This window comes from Dunckerocampus dactyliophorus, chromosome 3 (genome assembly GCF_027744805.1).
Source record: "Dunckerocampus dactyliophorus isolate RoL2022-P2 chromosome 3, RoL_Ddac_1.1, whole genome shotgun sequence".
In the NCBI taxonomy this organism is placed as follows: domain Eukaryota; kingdom Metazoa; phylum Chordata; class Actinopteri; order Syngnathiformes; family Syngnathidae; genus Dunckerocampus; species Dunckerocampus dactyliophorus.
Genome location: NC_072821.1, coordinates 37542746 through 37565868, shown reverse-complemented (window position 1 = coordinate 37565868; position 23123 = coordinate 37542746). Strand labels below are relative to the sequence as shown.

Sequence of the window (23123 nt, the reverse complement as noted above, 5' to 3'; positions counted from 1 at the left end):
TTTTGTAATATTCTGACTTTTTTGCATAAAATGTTTGAATTTTCTCATAAAAATTATACATTTTTTTTGTAGAAGTACAACTTTTTTTTTCCCCATAAAATTGCATAATATTTAATCTTTTAAATTGGCAATTTATGTCTTTTAAATACACGACCTTCTCTCATTTGAAGGCTTTTTAAAGAAGTTTCTTTTTCTTGTTTTTTTTTGTTGTTGTTCTTTGAACACTGCAATATTTTCTCAAAAAATAATTACTTTTTTTAATGCAAAATGTGTTGATACTTTTTTGGAACATTCAAATTTTAATGTAATTCTCAAATAAACAAGGAAAATAATACAATGTATATACAGTACAAGTACAGTTTGTATTTACATGAATTTGCCTTCATAATATTTTCTTAGTAATATTCACTTGTTTTTTATTGCAGATTTTTCTCATACAAATGAGTATCTCAAAATGTATTCCTCACATATTAAAGGTTTTTAAAGATTTTTTTTGTCTCATGTAAATGTGTAAATGTTCTTCTAATATTCAAATTTTTGTCTATTTTTCAAGTAAACGCTGAAAATAATACTATATACTTCATGTATATTCGATATAGTATATATTTACATGAAATTATCAAATGATATACTGTATATGGCATAAATAAAAATAGAAATAACAGGTCCCAGGTTGACACACGGATGTTTTAACACCAAACACTGGCAATGATGGACAGAAAAAAGAACAAAAATAATTCTTAGAAGGCCAATTGTCTCCAAACAGGAGATTTTAGCGGTTTTCAAGCTCTGGCTTCTCCTTGGCACTATCCGTAGCCATGATGCCCGCTTGTCCTAGTCGACGTGTGACAAAATTGTGAAGCAGTTACACTTATCCTTGTGCACCGTAGCGAAAAATCCGGTTATGAATACATGTACCGTCACGCCTCTCAGCAGGACTACCACCAGAGAAGTTGACTTCCACGTGTTTGTTTTGGTGTTTGCTAGGTTTGTACGACTTTGTCATCTCGGAAGACCTGCCCCTTGGGAAGATGGGCGGCAAGGTGAAGGCCAACGACCGGGACATCGGCGAGAACGCCCGCTCCACATACAGCATCATCGAGGGCGACGAACAGGGCGTGTTTGAGATCATCACCGACGCGCAGACTCAGGAGGGGATTTTGCGACTCAGAAAGGTCAGACACCGACGAAACGTGGCATTGCAAATTTAACGTTGCGCATTCTCGTTGTGACATTTTGAATCAAGGAGAAATATCTTATTTCTTTACTGACTTCAGGCCCGACGTCCCCTGATAAGATGATATAACGCTAACAGGTTGTTTTTCTAACAAGGATTAAGTTGTTTTCGGGTTTGCTCTTTCCTAAAGAAGACCGCTAGGACGTCAGCTATGTGGCGCAACCATTCCGGGCAGCATTGTTCTGCTCAGTGAAAGACTGCCATGGAAACAGGAGTGCAGACCAAACCTGGAGAGATTCCACCGTCCCATTTCCAGTCATATTTTGTAAAGTAACGATTGATGACTACATTTTCTGATTGAAGAAATGTCTGTCCTCGGCCTATCCCTAGCATAAACATAAATATGCTAGCTTGCTAATCAATCCCATTATAATGGGGACAGCTGCTGAAGAAACAGTACTTTTTTCTTTATGAAGAGGTGCATATACTTGTATACCAAGCAGTATTGCTGATAACGATACTTTTTACTTGAACTTTTCATTCGAATGATAATTGAATGATTTTGCCTTTAACTTGGGGGATTATAATCAGAATAAAACACAGGACATCTACAAACATTTTAGGCAAACAACAACATATATCAACAAATAATACAATTACTGTCGATCCCGGCTTTTCGGGGGGCACCAGGGACCACCAGTGCTTGGCAAACAAAAGCGAGGAATTGAACCACCCGTACAAATGTCTATTTTCCACCCACTGCTCGCTCCTCCCCCTCCAAAATCTCCTGTTACCTTCCGATTTGCAATAAAAAAGTGAAATAAACTGCTGTTCATCAGCTAATAAAAAGTCCACAGCCTTTAAAAGCCAAAATGTTGGCAAAGATGTGTATTGAATATGATTTAGTGTCAGGTATTCACACTGCCGTGATCTCTTGATGGCAAAGGCAGAAAAGCTTTCTCTCTTTGAACGCGGTGGGATTGTTGAGCTGCATAAGCAAGACCCGTCACAGCGCACCATCGCTGCTGAGGTTGGACGCAGTAAGACAAAAGTCATTTGAAACTTCTTCAAACACCCTGACGCTCGCGGAGCAAAAAAGTCGAGTGGTCGATGCAAAAAAGTGAACTGTGGAGACACTGGACCATCCTCAGCCCAAATGAAGGTTGTTGCTGGTCCTCCTGGCATGACACTGAGATACCACCTGAGATGTTTTCCACACGGCACAGTGGAGGGGGCGCCGTCATGATCCTGCAATGGAACAATGCAGCGTCAGGTTCTGCAGGGGCGTCCGACGGCTTTGTGAAGATGTTGCAGGGGGCATCCCTCATGACTGAAGGCCTTCGTCTGTGTGTCCTAATGACTGCCTTTTCAACAGGACAACGCTGCACTTCACAAGGACATTTTGCACTCTTTTGGTCCATCCTGCGTGTTCCCCTCATCTAAATCCAATGGAGAACATTTGGTGATGGATGGCAAGGGAAGTTTATAAAAATGGACATCAGTTCCAGACAGTTGACGCCCTTCATACAGCCATCTTCACCGCCTGGAGCAACATTCCCCCTCGCCTCCTGGAAGCACTGGCATCAAGCATGCCCAAACCCATTTTTCAGCTGATTAACAAGAATGGCACAGCTGCTCATTACTCACTCCTTTTATCAACATTTTATTTCTATTTTAGGGGGGCTTAGGGTTTTTTTGGAGCTGTGGTCTTAAACTTCCCATCCTCACCTGTCATCATGAGCTTTGGGTAGTGACCGAAAGGACGAGATTGCGGGTACAAGCGGCCGAAATGAGTTTTTTCCGTAGGGTGGCTGGGCTCTTCCTTAGAGATGAGGTGAGAAGCACTGTCATCCAGGAGAAACCGGGAGTAGAACCGCTGCTCCTCCACATTGAGAGGAGCCAGATGAGTCGGCTTGGGCGTCTGGTCAGGTGTTCTGGGGAGGTGTTCAGGGCTTCCCTGCTTAGGCTGCTGCCCCCGCCACCCGACCTCGGATAAGCGGAAGAAGATGGACGGATGGATGAACAGCCTATTTCACTTTAATGCTCGTTTGCAATAAATTGCTTGCGCAAGATTTTTTTTTGTCTCACTTCCCATTTCTTCTTTTTGCATTTTGAAGTTCAACATAGAACCTCCTAAGGATCCAACGGTACAAACTTTACATTCTTGACATTTTTCAACCGGTCTTAAAATTTGGATCAGGAACAACACACCACAAAACATTTTTATTTGTGAAAATAAACAGAATACAACTGACGAATATTAATGTCATCTGGCCTTGGTATCGCCCACACCTCGTGCATATTAGCGACAACACAAACAAGGAAGTGGCACCGTCAGACTGGCATTCATTAAAAATGCTGCCTATTCATGAGATCATCTCTACAGCGCGACACCGACTACATCTCGTTCGCGGCAAAGACAGCGCTCTGATTATTTCCTGCCGCATAAAAAAGCTGCAGCGATCCCGGCCCGGATATCATGCCGCGCCTTTAAATAATTAGAGCACCCAGTTCCATATCTTGTGCATACCGGAGTGTGTGGAATTTGCATTTGCAAGCCTCCACGTATTCCAATAACGCTGTGACCCGTAAGCAAGCTTAAAGCACATTCAAGGGCGTCAAGACGTCCCATCAGCGTGGAGAGCCTATTTATAAATGTATGTATTGCATATTCTGTGTCTATAGGCGCCGGCTTTGTAGAAGAGATTAAACGTATCGATTCATGGATGGGTGCTCCTAAATCTGGGCTCAGTGTCTGCAGGAACAAAAACAAAAGAAAAGCATCTCTAAGGGTCGAAATGTTTTTTTTTTGTTGTTTTTTTTGTAATGTGACGTGAATCGCCACTTTCCCAAGGACACACGGTGTGACTTAAAGTGCCAACAATGAAGCAGGCGTGGGAGGCGCGCCACGCACAACAACTTGGGCGATCCGCGAGGGATGACGGAAGAAGAAGAAGAAGAAGAAGAAAAAAAAAGAACCATCACTGCAGGAACAAACCGGAGACAAAGTCATAAAAGCGCCAACTGTTGACAAAGCAAATGTCAGATGTGTTTAGCTTGTAGGCAACTTCCACGTCCCGTCTTGCTTCCCCGGCTTCTTCTTGTCTGAGGGGGCGTTTCAGAGCTGATGTTTTCTTGTTTGGCATTCTTTCACAAAGCCGAAATAACTGGTAAGCTGCTTCTGACTTCACCTTGGAACCAAGCGAGGGTGGGAAGTAAACATGTAAGTTAGGGATATTCAGCTTTACAGCGTGACATTTCAGGGTGAAGCTAAAATGCATCACGGTCATCCCTCGTTTTCCGTGGTTAAGTGGTTCCAGACATCGGGTCCTTATTTATAAATGGAGTATTTTCATAGTCAAAGCACAGAAAACCTGATTATGACCTTCTAAATACGGGTTTTATCATCATTAAAGCCTTGTAAACATGAAATAACACCCCTATAGTCACCTTTACACATCTATTACCTACGATAGTAGACATAATAAGACATAAATAAGGCATAACATAGACTCACACATGTAAGTATTCGGAGAGTTCCTTTTTTACTTCCTGTTTCTTCACAGTACTTCCCACGGTGGCTATTGTCTCATCGTATCGTATCGGTACTGCAAAACTGGGGGCATCGCCCGTCACTCATGGTAATGATGATGATGTTTTGTTGTACTTTACTACACGTTTCTGTGTAATGAATTCCACGTATGTTAAAGTTTAGATGATGCAGCCTAAGGCATGCACATCCTGAATAGATAACCACATTAAAGAGCTTTTTCGGGAACGTTTATTGATCAAACTCCTGGTCGGAGAGGGCCGCGACCGGTGGGAGAGTGGGGGGTGGTTGTGTATTTTTCTGCTTTTTTTTTTTTTAAGCTTTTTATCAGCGCACCCTCAGGCCTGCAGAGGGATGTTATAGCGGGATGCTGAGCTTTCACCCCTGCAGGCCTGAACTCAACTTTGAAGTCTTTTAAACGCTCTGCCAGTCCATCTGGATTTGATGGCGCCACTTGAGAGAGGATGGAGATGACACGTCAGGGTTACCGGGGGGTTGGGTGGGGTCGCAGACCACCAAAATTTGGAGCTTTCATGTTGCGCCTCCACTGTGAGCAAATGTTTACTCATTAGCTCAAAGCTGATCACCGATACAAAAGGAAAGCGTGGAATAGTTGCATGAAAAATGATGTCAATAGAAGTAATCTGTTTCAGGGTCAAGCTGAGCGCATCGTACATCCTTTCTTCAGACAATGTTGTAGGTCACATTTTAACATTCTTACATGTCACATAAGTGTAAAAAGAAGATATGAAAACAAAAATAAAGCCAAGAGAAAGCAAAAGGGCACTTGGGATGCTCGGCGAGTTGAAGTCTCGCAAGATTGGCTGATGTCTCACGTGACGGGAAGTTTGAGGCATATTTTAAACGTGCTTTACCATGGAAACAAAACATCGCATGATGTGGAAAAGTTATCATACAGTCAAACCTTGTTGCCTGTTTTCGTACACTTGCTTGGTCTTCGCACAATATTGCACGTAACAAACTTGTCAGTTTTGCCTGTTTTGTGTCGTTTTGTGAAATGGAGCGCCTCGGCCTGTCACGAGAATTGATAAATCGATTAATCGAACGATTAAAAAAAAAAAATCGCTAATCATGCAGGCCTTGATAAACTGGCATGTGCACGCATGCGTGTGTGTTTCTTTTCCTCGTCTCTCTAAACCACACAGGCTGGATGACAAGAGGGTTCACTCTGCATCTGTCTGTGCACATTGGTGGAATGAACAGAGAGAGTGAACCCTCCTCCCATTCAGCCTCTTTGTGGAGGCGGGGCTGCTAGTGAGTGGACACACAGTGCTAGCAGCAAGTTAGCCTCGTGAGCCAGCATACGTTAACATGAACAAAGGCACAGCGATGGTTTCTAAGGTGAACGCCACAGCCCCAGCGTGGGCTGGGAAAATAAATACCGCTGGAGGTGCAGCAGAGCCTTCGTCCCGACAGCCAACGCTTACTGAGGCATTTGGTCGGCAAAGTAAATATAAACAAAACAGCACAAAATGATGCGCGCTCACAGACAGTGTCGCCCACTACGTTGCAAAAGAAATGCAACATTTGTTACAAATGTTTGACAGACAGTACGAATAGCCTGGGAGGACGTACATGTCACAAACAACAAAACTGTATAACCGAGTGAAAGAAGACGTGTTGAAGGGCATCAGAAACACTGCATTTGAATCCGCCACCACAGATATGTGGTCCAGCTCAAATACCACCCCCTAGGATTTACATGATTTTCTATGGGAAAAAGTCCTCCGTTTTTGTACATTTCGGTTTTCGTCAGACCCTTTGGACCGAGCTCATGACAAAAACAGTGGTTCCACTGTAGCCATTTCAAAAAAATAGGAAATAATGCAAATAATCAGTTCCAGTGTCAAACTAAGGCCATCATACAACCTTATTAAGTGTTCAGGCAATGTTTTAAGTCACATTTTAACGAGGGATGTGCGATACTACTTTTTACTATTTATTTTTTCCTCCTGTCAATCTGAAAGGTTCCATGAGCAAAGATCAACAGAGGGTTCATTATAGTACTCGAATGTGTTCATTTTGTCTTGTATATACAGTATACATGTTTTATGTAAGGGTTTTTAGGTGTACTAGGACTGTCAGGTCTGTGGGCTTGGTAGCTGAGTAGCCCACATGCAACCATGCCGGTGTACTGTAGGTGTGCCCATCTCAAATGCATGTGGTTCTAAAGTGATGCCATCATCGTCGCTTTCATGGTAGCACATAACTAGTCGAATTAGATCCTCTCTCTTGTCGGCTAACAGCTTTTACAGCATTTTGTCTCGAGTGACTCACAACTACAAAGCCATGTGAAAGGTTTTAGAATTTTTGCAGACGGCTCCGCTCTGTAATGAAGGTCAAAACAGGCGGAAACGATGAAAACGCCGACGACGATGAAAAGCGGCACATCCTTGTCCACTTACTTGTCTAATGAGATCCGATATGAGAGCTCAGCATTCGCAGCGACGGTCGTGGTATTTATTGATTGATTGTGGTTGTAGTTTGCAGCGTTCGTCTACGAGTGGGTGAAAAATGTACAAACGTCTCTCGATGTAATCGTATTTACTGTGGATGTTGTCCAGTTAAACTGAGAGGCTTTTTAAAGCTTCCTTATTATGCCAAAGTGACTTTCTAATGATGCTGTTACTTTTTCGGCATGCACCCCTGCACCAGCACAGGTGTTAATGATTTGATATTTTAAATATAAATAAATCTAAATAATATAAACATAAATAATAAAATATATGTAGTTATTAGTATCAAAATGTCATTTTTCTCATTACATTATGACGTTTGCTCTATTTTTCCCAATTTTTCATTTTCTTTTTCTGGTGTGCATTAAAACTGAAAGCCCCTCGACGATACACGAGATTGGATCCACGAGAACGAGACGAGGCGAGATTTTGAACATTTTCACATTCTAAAGATATATATCAATCTACACAATTTCTACTACATACCATTCTTCGGCAACCTGTGTGTATGCCAGCGGCCCCGCCCCCACCCGCTGAGACAAACAGACCGTATGACTGACTTTCGAATGTTTCAGAAACCCGAATATTGACTTTAACCCGAATGTTGACTGCGCGTAAACGCAGTGGCTGATTTGGTCCCATTTGACTCCCATGAGAACCACATATTTTAAGAATGCCTCATGAAACTAAATAAATCTTATCCTACTGGGCCCACCACTTGGCGGTGGACAGCTTTGTAAAAATAATAATAATAAAATGAGCAGGCTTCGCTACATGTCCTAAAATACGACCAGAAACTCCGGCAGCTGTCCGTCAAGTCAGCTACAGACGTGGGAGCTGTCAAGTTTCATCATAGGCTCACCTAGCAGGAAGTAGCTGGGTAATGTTAGCACTTTACCACACATAGCTATGCTCGTGCTGTGCCCTGTCCCAATCCTTAATATTACATTGTTATATGTGATATATTGCGTCTTTTATGTAGCTAATATGTCATCTATTGCACTCTGCTGTGATTATTCAACTGAGAGTAGTGCTTTTGAAACTAATTTGAGCAGCAGATCTGCAAGGTTGAGGCAATATCGGGCCGGGTAAAAAAGGCTTCAAAGGTGTCTTTAGTTCCGTGCACCTCTCTTGCAGTTCCACATCATCACTCTGACCACCCTCAGCCTCACACAGCCTCCTTTTTTTCCCTCTCTCACCGCTAACCTTTGAATGGAAGTGTTATCCGTTGGCTGGGGGTCTCGTCACGCTCCTCGCTCTCTCCCGGCACAGATGGCGGGATCAGAGGGAGAGAAAGGAAGGGGAAGGATTGGACGGGCGGAGGGTTGATGATGATGATGGTGAGAGGAGGAGGATGGTGCTGAGGAGGAGGAAGGGATGATGAAAGTGTTCCAAATAGCTGTGCGGGATCGTGCAGGGGTGACGCTTATGGAGACGCCTCAGGGGCTTCCACTGGTGCACTGATGCCAGGAAGGGGGGAGTAAGGTAGAAAAAAAGGGTCTACCAGCTGGACCTGCGCGTCCCCATCTGACCTGAGGGACAGAAGCTCTCATCCTCTCACTGACTGCTCCCGCTCCCCCCAGCTCCAGAGTTTTGATTGGCCTATAAATCCCTGGTGTGGAGCGTGGAAGTGCCTTGATACCCTGACTCTACCAGAGTGGGACCACCATGAGTGAAACATGGTCATGGCGCAGTTGTGGCAGAGTCAAATTGTGTTGTGTTTTTTGTTGTTGTTTGAAAAATGAATAAAAATAGCTGCATGATAGGCACGGCCTGGACAAAATGTGTGGTGCTGGATTCACATTTGTGGCTTTTTATGAGCACCATACGTACAAAAAAATCTAAAAACAGCAGGCTTTTCTACACATCTTAAAATATTTTTGAATACTTTTGGATTGGATTGAACTATTTTTGTGTACGTGTACCAAGTGAATGTAACTGGCAAGTACATATCTTACCAATCAAAAGTTTGGAGACACTTGTGCATTGTATAGAATAGAAAAGTGTCTCCAAACTTTTACTCACTGACTTGTTTGCGTCACTTTGGAGAGGAGAGATGCTCAACTGCCCTCCACGTGGATACGCCCACCACTTAGTAAAAAAAATGTATAGGCTTTGCTACACATCTTAATGTTAAAAAGCCCATTGGATTGAACTATTTTTGTGCAGGAGTACCAAATATGGCAAGTGAATGTAACTGGCAAACGCATGCAATACCAGTCAAAAGTTTTATTGAATGAACAAAAAAGTCTCCGTACTTTTGACTGGCATTTTCAGGGACGAGAGTATAGCTTATTTAAAGGTTAAAAATGGCTTTTTAATGATCTTCTAACAGTAATACGTGTCCCTGGATCCTGGTTATGAGCACCAAACGTGAGAAATGTAATACCTCCCTCACTTGTTGGCTTTGCTTTTGAGAGAAGAGATGCTGAAATGCTTGCTTGTCGTGGCTTTTCAAGTCATCATTGTAGGGGGGAAAAAACTGGCTTCGCTACACATCTTAATACATAGCATTCTACTGTGCACCAAATATGACTAGTGAATATGACTGGCAAACACATACAATACCATGGCAAGTATATATGAATGAAAAGGGTCTCCAAATTTCTGATTGGTACTGCATGTAGTACCACCTCACTCACTTGTTTGCTTCGCTTTTCAGAGACGCTCAAATGCTCACTTTTGAAGACATCATGTTGGTAAAACCCCCTCACTCATGGACATGCTGCCACCTCTGGCCTGCTCCTAGCCAGACGATCCCACTTTGCCCACAGCTTTGTTAAAATAGCAGGCTTCGCTACACATCTTATTTCCAAAATGCTTAGGTTGATGTATTTTTGTGCAGGTGTAGCAACTGATGCAAGTGAATGTAACTACTGTAGTTTGCAGACACTTGGAGACGCATTCACGAGAATGAAAAAGTGTCTCCAGACTTTTGACTGGCATTTTCAGTAAAGTGAGCACAGCTTCTTTAAAAGGTGACTTTTTAATGCTATTCTAACAGCACCATGTGTGCCTACAACCTGTTTATGAGCACCAAGCATGAGAAAACGCTATCGCCTATCTTACTTGTTTACTTTGCCTTTGAGAGAAGAGACCCTCTCATGCTTTTCACTTTTCACTTTTCAAATTGTGCCTTAGCATGATGTCATGACGGAAAATCCTCCTTCCTCATGAAGTCCGCTACAGACATGGGCACTGTATGTTTGATCATTTTGTTTTTGCATCATCTAAGACTGCCCACATCCCACCAGCTCCAGGCTTTTGATTTGCCTATAAATCCTAGTTATGGAGCGTGGAAGTGACTTGATACCTTTATCCTCGGAGAGTGAGAGCGACACGGTCACGGCAGGTGTCCTCGGAGATGCCGGGAGAGTAAACTGGGACTGTTTTGATTTTAAATATTAATGACCTGCCATCTGTAAAGGAAACCAAAATAGCAGTCACATGCCGACACGGCCCGGACAAAATGTTTTGACTTCCCTTTGGAGAGGTTGTATATTTCTTGTCAGCCTCCACAGAGCGCCTGCTTCTATTGATTTTATGTTAGCAGGCCAGGAAGGCGGAATACAGACACTAATAATCTGCTGTCAGCGAGGGCGTAAATAAAAAGATCTGCGGAATGAATTGTTCAGGCCCAAAATGGGTGATTTTCTTAAAAATAAGACTTCAAAGCCTGACAGATGCAAATGTGTCAAACTGTCAAGTAAATAATGTTCATCTTCTCACAATTTTAAGCTCACGATGACAATATGAACACCAAAATGAGTGTCCGGGTACCACTTTTTCAATGATAGTAACACATAAAGAGTTTGTAAATTGGTTTTTGGCTGGGTTTCGTACTGCTTGTTAAATATTTTTACCAAATTTCCACTTAGCACTCATGGATGCTGGCTTCTTGTTTTGTGTCCCTGCCCCCCACCTGCAGGTGTTAGACTTTGAAAGCAGGAGGACCTACACGCTCAAAGTGGAGGCCACCAACGTGCACTCGGAGCCCGGCGGCGGGCCCTTCAAGGACACGGCCACCGTCAAGATCACCGTGGAGGATGCCGACGAGCCGCCGGTCTTCACCAAACCGGTTTACATGCTGGAGGTCAACGAGAACGCGCCCATCAACACGGTCATCGGCACGGTCAGCGCCAGGGACCCGGACGCCAGCGGCAGCCAAGTCAGGTAAGGACGATGAAGCTGTTTGTGAGCGCTCTCACTTGTTTGCTTCGCTTTTGAGAGAAGAGGCGCTCAAACGCTTGCTTTTGAAGTTGTCTTGTCACGATGTTATGATGGAAAAACCTGTCACCACCTTTGACACACCCCTAAATAGGTGAGCCCACTTCATTCACGTATCGGCCCACCACTTTGTTAAAAGAGGCTTCGCTACACATCTTAAAATACATTTGATGGCGAAACTTGGCCAAGATGGTTTTGTTTTAGTAGGATTTTTTGGTCTTGGAACTCTGCCATGCAGGCCATTTTTGCCCAGTGTTTTTCTTATGTTAGAGTCATGCTGAGGCAAGTGAGGCCTGCAGTTTGTTGGATGTTGATGTGGGGTCTTTTGTGACCTCTCGGATGAGTGGTCGCTGCGCTCTTGGGGTCATTTTGGTTGTCCGGTCACTCCTGGGAAGGTTCACTACTGTTCCACTTTTTGGCCATTTGTAAACAATGGCTCTCACTGTGGTTCACTGGAGTCCCAAAGCTTTAGAAATGGCTTTATAACCTTTTCCACATTGATTGATCTCAATTCATCTCAGTTTTGTTTTAACAGGAGGTAAATTGCTTTTTCACACCGGCCCATGTAGGTTTGGATTTTTTTTTTCTCCGTTAATAATACAAAGTTTCATTTAAAAAATGCATTTTGTGTTCAGTTGTGTTGTCATTGACCAATATTTAAATTTGTTTGATCTGAAATATTTTAAGTGTGACAAACGAAATAAATCAGGAAGGGGGGAAAACACTTTTTCACACCACTGCATGTTGCAAAAGCGTATAACACTGTCGGAGACAGGTGTGGACAAACACAGCTACTGTACTTATCATTAAAGCTACAGACACACACAATGGTGTGTTACCAGTAGGGCTGACTAAAAGTACTTTTAAACTGCCTAAATCCCCGCAATACACCACTGCAGCACCTTCTTTGTGTCACAAAAAGCAGAACAATGTGGAGTAAATCTTGTGGGACGTCCTGTTTCATCTCAATCAAAAACATTTTTCAAGCGTGTGCACTGCACCTACTTTTCCATCGGCCGACCAAATTACAGTCCCGATACTCTGTGGCGTCTCTTTGCTTGAAGTTCAAGAAGAGGTGGACAAATCTTTTCATTCTCTATAATGACTTGTTTAAGTAAAAGAAAAAAAATGACACTGAAGCAATTAAACGCCTTCAAGCGTGTGACCTTTAGAGACAGCTCCGCAGGTACCTTTTGGCGCCGGTCGACCACTTAAGGATTGTTCTCATTTCCACAAATACAGAAGAAGAAAAAGAAAAGTAGATTATGAGTTGAAGGCGCAGCAACTTCCTCCTCCTCCTCTGTGCCTCCAAGCGTCGACAAGGGCACCTTGGCGACAGGTTACACAGGCAATTTCTCTCCCTCCTCCGTCTCTGCATTTCATTAATTCCCCGGCGACTTGCTGACCGCGTTCAACAAGACAACACGCAACAGGCTGTGCGTAATTGCGTGGCGGGCAGAGAGCAGGCCGCCTTTCATAGTAGATTGCAGTTGGACTTGCTCTGTCCCTTTTCCTGGTGGCGTCCTCATGTTTAGTGATGAGATTGCTGGGAATGGAGCACCCTCCCACACACACCCCTCGGGGTTGCAGGATGTCCCTCCCCGATTTAAAAAAATAAATTAATAAAAAGGGAATTATATTTCACGTATAATGACATTCTTTGCTTCTGCCTGGTCTGTTTTGTATGCCGCCTTGGATAAATGTTGTGTTTATGCAGGTCTCGTTTAGTGAATTGGATGGTAAATGGGCTTTCACTCAGACAGCGCTTTGACACTGTTACCTCATTCATCTACTGATGATGCAGCATCAGGAGCAGCTGGGGGTTCAGTATGCTTTGGGAGATGGGAAATCGAACCAGCAATCCCCAGGTTGGGTGACGGCCACCCTACCGCCCCCACAATCTGCAGTCTCCACTTTGCTGCAGCGCTCCGTTGTCCTCTTGGATACATTTGTTTTCTCCTTACCGTCGCCAACCGCCGCCATTGTTTGTCATCGCGTGACTCCGGCTTTAAAACGCCGTGGGACTTTTGCTGTCCCTTTTCCTGGTGGCTTCTTTGTATTCAGTGATGACATTGCTGGGAATGAAGCCTCCGAGGTTGCAGAACGTCCCTCCCTTGAAAAAAAAAAAAAAAAATATATATATATATATATACAATAATCCCTTGTTAATCATGTTTCATTGGTTCCAGACCCAACTGTGATAAGTGAATTTCCATGAAGTAGGATTCCTTATTTATAAATTGAATTTTTTTGTAGTTAGAGCATAGAAAACCTATTTATGACATTCTAAATATGGATTGTAATATAATCAGAGCCCTCTAGACATGAAATAACACCCTATAGTCACTTTTACATATTGCACAGGCTACGGGATCACTGCAGGGACAAAAGGCGGCTGCTGCTAGCATACCAAGCTACCAAGCTCATTCGTTCGCCTTGCCAATTTACTTATTCTGAACTTAAGAAAGTGTTTCAAATGAAATGGGGAAAAAGGACAAAGACGCCCAAAACGTACCACTTCCACACAAAATGAGAGGAGAACCTTATTTTTCACTCAGTCTCAGCCATGGCTTGTCCATCTCAGCCATGGCTTGTACGTCTCAGCCATGGCTTGTCCATCTCAGCCACGGCATGTCCGTCTCGGCCACGGCATGTCCGTCTCGGCCACGGCATGTCCGTCTCGGCCATGGCATGTCCGTCTCGGCCATGACATGTCCGTCTTGGCCACGGCTTGTCTGTCTTGGTCATGGCTTGTCCACCTCAGCCATGGCATGTCCGTCTTGGCCACGGCTTGTCTGTCTTGGTCATGGCTTGTCCGTCTCGGCCATGGCATGTCCGTCTCGGCCATGGCATGTCCGTCTCGGCCATGGCATGTCCGTCTCGGCCATGGCATGTCCGTCTCGGCCATGGCATGTCCGTCTCGGCCTAGCATGTTTATCTTGGCCACGGCTTGTCTGTCTTGGTCATGGCTTGTCCGCCTCGGCCATGGCTTGTCCATGTTGGCTGGGCTCTGCTGCCTCAGTCACCAGTCTCCATGCAGTGTGAAAGGTCATGTAATTTAATGTCATGCCTCATAACATTACTGATGATCAATATTTTGTGACCAATAATAGGCCATCGTCAAAATTATAGTCATCGGCAAAATGTGAAGCACAAAGTGACAAAGGGATTACTGTAGCACTTTTCTACCTTCAAGGTACTCGAAGCTCTTTGACACTGTTACCACATTTACGTAATGATGACGCAGCATCGGGAGCAACCAGGGGGTTCAGTATCTTGCCCTAAGATACTTCCACATGGTCACAGGAGGAGTGAGGATCGAACCAGCAACATTTGGGTTGGGGGTGACAACCACTAAAGCTGTCCAAAATTGAAGATGAAGAATGAATATTAACTAAGGGCTGGAGCCAAACCCTGGCTGATGAATTCACTGATTAAAGAAGCGGTACATGTGAAACACAGGAAGTGAACCAACTATCAGTATTAGTCCGTGTAGTGCGTGTATTTGTGTAGTTGTATTAGTCCGTGTAGTGTATGTGTATTTGTGTAGTTGTATTAGTCCGTGTAGTGTATGTGTATTTGTGTAGTTGTATTAGTCCGTGTAGTGCATGTATTTGTGTAGTTGTATTAGTCCGTGTAGTGCGTGTATTTGTGTAGTTGTATTAGTCCATGTAGTGCATGTATTTGTGTAGTTGTATTAGTCCGTGTAGTGCGTGTATTTGTGTAGTTGTATTAGTCCGTGTTGTGTATTTGTGTATTTGTGTAGTTGTATTAGTCCGTGTAGTGTATTTGTGTATTTGTGTCGCACTTTGCTCCAAACTAGCATGGATAAATGGGGTGTTGAGTAAAGCCTATACTGTGACATACATTCCAGCTCTCATGGAAAAGACTTTTTATCCGGTAGCGACGACGACGACGATGATGATGATGGTGATGATGATGTACGGCAGGTGTCAGGTGGTCTCTTTGTGAAGCTGCAGATGAAACCCGCCATTGTCTCGGCGGGCTCATTGTGATGCGCGGCCTTCACGAAACACGATAAAAATCCCTGACAGCGTGGATGACATTTAAGCTGACTGTACATACAGTGCATCCCGCCCGGACGACGGGGGGGAGGATGGTGCACGATTGCATGTTTGACTCCCGCTAAGTCTTATTGAATCCCAATAGCTGCTGATGCTTTGTGAATGTCCCCATTGTGCAACCTGAAGAGGGATCCTCTTTCTTTCTTCCTTTCTTTCACAAAAGCCTGCTGCCTCTTTAACGTCGCTGACTATCATAAGCACTCAGTGTTCCAGTTAATGTGGAGAGGAGCCACAAAGATGTATTATTATGTTATGTCTCGTTATCGGTGCTGACAGTAGAGGGAAGCAGTTGCCAATGCGACTACAACAGACAAAATAAACGTTATATTGTGGCCTTCAGGCTGCACACTTTCCTCTATATATATTTTTGTTCTTGTTATGGACATGCTTCATTTGTTTCGGACTTGCTTAACAAAGTTATATGATGGAACATCACATGACGGCGCTCGCAGCATATCCGTACAGATGATTCATTCTCACCGCCGTGTGTTCAACATGTTCAACATTAATTCCTACAGTATGTTTACGTTTTATCTTTCCTTTCCTGTGTTTAGGTGGCCATTTTCTAAATTTCTAGGCAGAGAACAGAATGAAGGAAAAGGGGAACAAAAGAATGACAAAAAATACGCAGGTAAATAAATAAATAAAAACAGAAAATAATAAGTCAATATTAAGGATAATTTATTCTTTTTTGAAACTTTTCCTCCTATATTTACTCATTTTTCGACAGAGGAATAATAAATAAATACAAATTAATAAATAAGTAGATATGTACAGTTTAATTGACGATTGACAATTTAGTTAATAAATTATTTTAAAATGTACCAATTTAAATTTTTCCCCTACATTTACTCACGTAATCTCTAAAGGAGGGGTATCCAAATTGTGGCCCATTTTAAAAATAAATAAATAAATAAATAAATAAATAAATAAATAAATAAATAAATAAATAAATAAATAAATACAAATTAAAAACAAAAAAAAACAATTAAAAAAATAAGGAAAAATTGGGAAAAAAGTAATAAGTAAAGATGAAATTTTTATAGTAATAAAGGAAGGAGAAAGGAGGGAAAACAACATAAATAATAAAAATACACATAAAATAAATACATAAATATGTACAATTTAATTAACACTCAATAACTTCATCAATAAATAGTTACATTTTTCCTTTATATTTACTCATGAACTCTCTAAATCAGGGGTGTCCAAAGTGTGGCCCTGGGAAACGGCCCATTGTAAAAAAATCTATTCAACAAGAAAACTTAAAAAAAAAAAAAACTAAAATAAAAAGAAAAGGGGGGAAAATGCGCAAAATTAATTATTTTTAATTAATAAAAATGTTCCCCTATATTTATTCATGTACTCTTTAAAGCAGGCATTTCCAAAGTGTGGCCTTGGGGTCCATTTGTGGGCCATAAAAAAAAAAAAAATAATAATAATTAACAACAATAATGGCAAAAATGGAGAAAAAAATGGCAGAATGTTGTGACAAAAGGTGAAATGTTGATACGAATCTGCTTTGTGAGCTATACACTTCTTAGCTTGTCTACGTTGGATGCTTTATAGAATGAAGAATATCAACATCTTGATATCATCACCTTTTGGCCTTTGGTGGAAAGAAAAAGTTTGGATTGCGCTAAAAGATCAAATACAAGATCTATATCAACTATTCCAGTGTCCTAAAGATAATCACTCTTAGGTTGACGAGCTGTATTCCTGGCATTTTGAACATTATTGTGGTCTAAACTGCACGGCGTCACACTAAGAGTTGCTTCCAGTACTTTGATGACGTGTTAGAAGTCAAAGATGAGTACATCTGCAAGTTGGAGTTGTTCATCTTAACATCTTAAAGTACAAGTAGATGTGTGTATGATTGTGTTGTTTATTTGTGCTGACAACAGCAGTGTGACATGTTTGTGTTGTGGAGTCTCTCCTATCTGGAGGCTGGACGCTGTTGAGCAGGTATCACATTTTAAATATCAGCATCTTGCAAAAACAGATATTGCCATGTAATTACTTTTCATTTCAAACACCACCTCAGCGGGGGTCCCACAGGCAGCATGTCAGCTTACGCTAAGAAATAAATATTGCACCTTTCAAAACCAAAAAAAACAGGAGAGAGTGGAGGGGTGGGTGGGGAAAAAAAGAGGATAAAGTCAAACAAAAATATTTTCAAAGCTTGTCACAGCCTCCGTATTTGTGAATCAAGCGCAGTCACAGCTCTTCTCTTGAAATCACGTCAGGCAGCCGGCGAGATGTCACATTGCGTCTTATTTGTGATCAGTCAGGTAGAAACCACGGAGCCTCTCGGCGCCGCACCAGCGTTTCATGGAGTGCACCTGAAACCTTGTTGTTTGGATGCATTAAGCCGAGCTGAGGGCGTGCGTGTCCCCTGAGTGGCTTTCTCGCTCTGGTTGCGGCAAGACTGAAAGCCTCTCTTTGGGTTCTGGCCCAGTCTGGTGCCAGATAGAAAAATGGGGTACTGCTCGATCCAAATGTGTCACTTCATGTGAAGACGAACACGATGGGAGGTCTCAAATGGATGGAAAACATCACTGCTTAGATCAGCGGTGTCTAAAAAGCGGCCCGGGCAACATTTGTGGCCCGCGGCTGTTTTTTTATTGGTCTGCGGCACATTCTAAAATGATAATTTAACAAGAAAACTAAAAAAAGAAGCAAAAATGGACAAATCGGCGGTAATTTTACAAAAATCGAAAATATTAAAAGAAAAAAGTTGTAATTTTATGAGAATAATACCATAATGGAAAAATAGCTTCATTTTAGTTGCATAAAGTTGAAATATTAAAGAAAGATGTTTTTTTTAAGTTGGAATATTATGAAAAACAATGAATAGAGTTGTAATTTTTGCAAAATTAGGTTGTAGAAAAGGTTGTTACGGGAATAAAGTCAAAATATTATAGACTTAGTCTTAGACAGACTTTATTGAGCCATAAGGGAAATTGCTTGGTTACAGTAGCTCAATTGCTGAAGAAAAAGACAAACACTCTTAATAAAATGCAATGCAATGTGAATCATATATTATCAAATAAAAAGAATAAGATAAATAAATAGAATATAAGATAGGTAAAGAAGTAAATGTACACTTTAAACAAGGGAGGGCAGACAGTACAGTGCAATAATGTGGTGAATTATCTTTTACAGATAGGTGAGGTATTGTAGAGCTGGATGGCGTGTGGATTGAATGAAGTCCTGTAGTGTGTACTGTGGGAACGGAACTGGAAGAGTCTGTTGGAGAATGAGCTCCGCTGCCCCTCTATTGTCCGAAGTAGTGGGTGGGTGGCGTTGCCCATGATGGAGAGCAGTTATTATGGGAATAAATCACCGTTATGAGAAGAATATTTACAAGAAGAAAGTTGAGTAGTTATCATTCTCTTGTGTTATTTAGAGTTGGTAAAGGGCGTATGTTGAATACAGGAAGTGGACAAATGTATCAGCAATTAATGTGAAACAGATGGGGCGTAGGATTAAATAAGTCTTGCTGCTTCTTACTCCTTTTCGGGTATGTGGAATTGTGAACTGTAATATGTCATGTATTCCAATGTAACATGTATGCATGTTCAAAATAAATCAAACCATTACCATTACCAAAATATCAAATGAAAATGCAAAAAACTAAATAAAAAATATTCACAAACTACGTCAACAATCCAAATTCTTTATTGTCACGCATTCTCCTGACTTATTTGGTGAAAGTCCCAAATGAATGTGCAAGCATTGGCTAGTTTCAGTTTCGGTCATGTGGACAACTGCTTATGTCGACTGATGTCAGGCCGTCTAAGGGGCGTGGACTTAAAGGGGTTTCAGTGTAATGGTTGAAGACTCATTGACATTGTAAACACGTGTACCTCGTAAACACCATTTGTTTCTTAAACCAGCGCATCTAAAAACAATGACTGGAGTCGTTCCATAATTTTACTCGGCATGTTGATATGCTAAAAGGTTTTAGTGTTGTGCGGACGTACAGATGTGATGTTTTAAATGACGTTTTTTCCACCAAAGTTCTCTGGGAAAACAGCATACAGAGCTGGGCATGATTTTTTTTTTTAGTTTTTTAAAAGACATTTTTATAGTTGCTTTTAATTCTTTCTCACAGCCGTCTGTCAGTTTGAGTGACAGCTGGCAGAACATTTCTGGCTCCGTCTCGTCGCTCGGGCGTGAGGCTGTCAGCAGCCTGACTGCCATCCACTCAGTCTGCAGGAGAGATGCCGCTCCCAGGTGGTTTGCTGCTGTCGGCCTTGTCTTGGAAGTGCTCTTGCATCGGGGAGGAGCGCGGTTTCGGGTGGGGAGGTGAAGGGTTGGGGGGGGAGGGGTGGTGATGCGAGCGAGGTCCTGGTGGACCTCTTTCTGAGGATTTCATTAAAAAAAAAAAAAAAAAGGAAAACGTCACGGCTGTGTGTGTGTCTCCAACAACTGCAATGTGCTGCTGTACAAACACTGACTGGGCTTCAGAGTTAGGGTGTAAAAGCTCTTGGCCCCCGCTGGCCTGCGATCACGCTGAGCAGTCGTGCTCATGCCATCACTTCTACTCTATTTGTCTGACTTTGTGGATTATTTGCAGTCCTTCTGACGTAGAAAGTGGCGGCTGTCATTAATTACTTGTAAGAGGAAAACCATGGGTGAGAGAGAGTACAGTTGCAGGTTTTGACTTCTGAATTATTTAGAGTGTTTGCGTTTTTTTCTATTATGATATGTGTCAGTTATGAAGAATTATGAGAAGCATTTTACGACTCGGCTACGCTGCATGGAATCAGGCCGTGTCCTGGATTACCTCTTAGAGTGAAAGTGTGCGGTACTTTAGCGCGGATCAGAGTGCTGGTCCCAAGCGCGACACGATTGGGCTATTGTGACTGAACCCTTAGAAGAGTAACGGCTGATCTGAAGGGGGGGCATGGCCGTCTCCCAACCTGGAGGTTGCCGCTTCGATCCGCCATCCTCCCATGACCATGTCAAAGTATCCTTGGGCACGATACTGAAACCGCAGTTGTTCCTGATGCTGCGTCATCAGGAGGTAAATGTGGTAACAGTGTCAAAGCACTTTGAGTACCTTGAAGGTAGAAAAGCACTGTACAAGTGAAAGTCCATTTACGTCTTTGTTCTGACCTTCACTTATGGTCACCAGCTTTGGGTGGAGTGACCAGTGGCTGGACTTACCTTTCAAAATAGTCTAAGAAACTCAGCCATCTCGGAAAATCCAATGAGGAGGTAGCTCTCAGGGAAGACCTACACTTTTCAAAGATTTTATGGACTGATGAGATGATAGTGACTAATGATGGACTAGATGGAAGGGGGGCCTTTAGCTGAATACGCAACAACACAGAGATCCACTTTGAAGGTGAAGGGGGGCTACTGCTATCATTAAATGTATGCTAGTTGGATCTGTTGGAATTGAAATTGGACTCAAAATCAACGCCCTGACCTACTGGCTGTTTTTGGAGGACACTTCAGGCAGGCACAGCCTCACTTGCCTCCCCTGACCGCATGTCACTGATGTCTAGCTACTGTATGTTTCTCCTGGATATGAGACTGTTTTTGTGTCATTTGGTGTGTGGAGTGTTATTTTCTGGAGACACAATCTGCAAATTTAGCACACAATGGTGCGATTGCCGTTTAAGATGAGTGTGATGTTTGCAACAGTCACACGGAATGTATCGACGAGCGAAATGTGCAAAAGCCAAGATGACCCGCCGTCTTTTTTTAATTCGATTCTGTGTGGGCTCGTCCCTGAGAATTGGCGGCGCGCTCGTTTCTCAGCATTCAAAGAGACGATTTCACAGCAACGAGTGAGAAAAATTCTATTTTATGCGTCGGGTACACTTTCAGAGCAGACTGCTGGACTTTTCCAGGCTTTGATGTCTTTCAGCTGTTTGGAAGACTTTATAAGCCTGGGTGTCGCACTGTTTACGCAATACTTTTACGGAATACTAAAGATCATCCCTATAAGGGTCCAACCACCATATTTGGTTCCTTCGAACTGAACACGCCTCAAAAATGTGGTTTCAACCTGCCAATCCGAAAATATTATTAATATTAATATTATCATATATGATCAAAAAGATATTCCGCACACATATAAATATTATAGTGGTGTATATATATATGATGTATATAATATAATAATATAATATATAATATATTTAAAAAATCTAAATTATGATATTACAAAAAACACATACTGTGTGTATGTATATATATATATGTATATATATATATATATGTATGTGTATATGTATATGTATATATATATATATATGTATATATATATATATATGTATGTGTATATGTATATGTATATATATATATGTATGTGTATATGTATATATATATATATGTATATATATATATGTATATATATATATATATATATATATATGTATATATATATATATATATATATATATATGTATATATATATATATATATATATATGTATATATATATATATATATATGTATATATATATATATATATATATATATGTATATATATATATATATGTATGTGTATATATATATATGTATATATGTATATATGTATATATATATATATATATATATATATATATATATATATATATATATATATATATGTATGTATATATGTATATATGTATATGTATATATATATATATATATATATATATATATATATGTATATGTATATGTGTATAGGTATGTATGTATTTATATATACCATTCTGGGGTTAAATTAAAACAACATTGTTATTGTTGTTTAAATGATATTAAACAAAAAAAAAAACATCAGTGATGTAATGCAGTAATTTTCTGGAGTTAAAAGAAAATATTGTAAAATATTAATATCATAAAGGTATATTTTATTTATTATAAATACAATTGCATAAATAAATTAATAACTTATGTGTGGATATAGAAAACACCTGTAAAATGTATGATGATCATTTTTCTCTGGTCAAAATTAAATATTTTACTACTATTATTAAAATGTCATTCCGATGTTTAGGAATATTACAGCATTAAGAAATAAAACCATTGTAATTCATACTTCAATAAATGCATCATTTCTCATAAAAGTCGAGGTCATCAAGAATTTCATGACAGTATTTCAGTGAGCGCCCTGTTCTGGGTCAAGAGGTTAACTGCTCTACGAAACAAATTCAGTGTCATTCCATTGCCTCCATTTGCCCCGCCCACTGCAATGTGTGTGTGTGTGTGTGTGTGTGTGTGTGTGTGTGTGTGTCACAAAGCTGTCCTCACTTGTTAAACAAGTCCTTTGGGGGCCATCGAGTGTTGACAGATCCCAAACGGGGTTAACAACAGCACATCTCTTTTCCTGACACAACATGCACTAATGGTCTTTTAAACAGGGCCGAGGCACCGCCGCCATTGGGGGGGGGCGGCTTGCACTGCGGGAGGGTTGCGGGTGGGGGGTTGCGTTGTCTCTCTTGGACCTTATTAATCTTTAATGCCCCCTGCTGCTCATGAGAAGTCTGTAATTATTCCTCAGGCGATAATTATTGATTTTCCACCGCCTGAATGCGCATTCATCTGGGGATCGTTTTTCTCTCGAAGGATGACAATTTCACGCTGACCCCACCCCACCCACCC

At 41.5% G+C, this 23123-nt stretch overlaps 1 protein-coding gene across 3 annotated transcripts in view; it reads left to right on the top strand.

The window, feature by feature from the left end:
* cdh8 (cadherin 8) overlaps window positions 1-23123 on the top strand; it is a 157401-nt gene that overhangs the window by 118500 nt on the left and 15778 nt on the right. For all 3 annotated transcript variants that reach the window (XM_054770545.1, XM_054770546.1, XM_054770544.1), the window contains exons 6-7: window positions 988-1175; window positions 11133-11377. In XM_054770545.1, the coding sequence (XP_054626520.1) occupies window positions 988-1175; window positions 11133-11377 (433 nt within the window). The remainder of the gene's footprint in view (window positions 1-987; window positions 1176-11132; window positions 11378-23123) is intronic.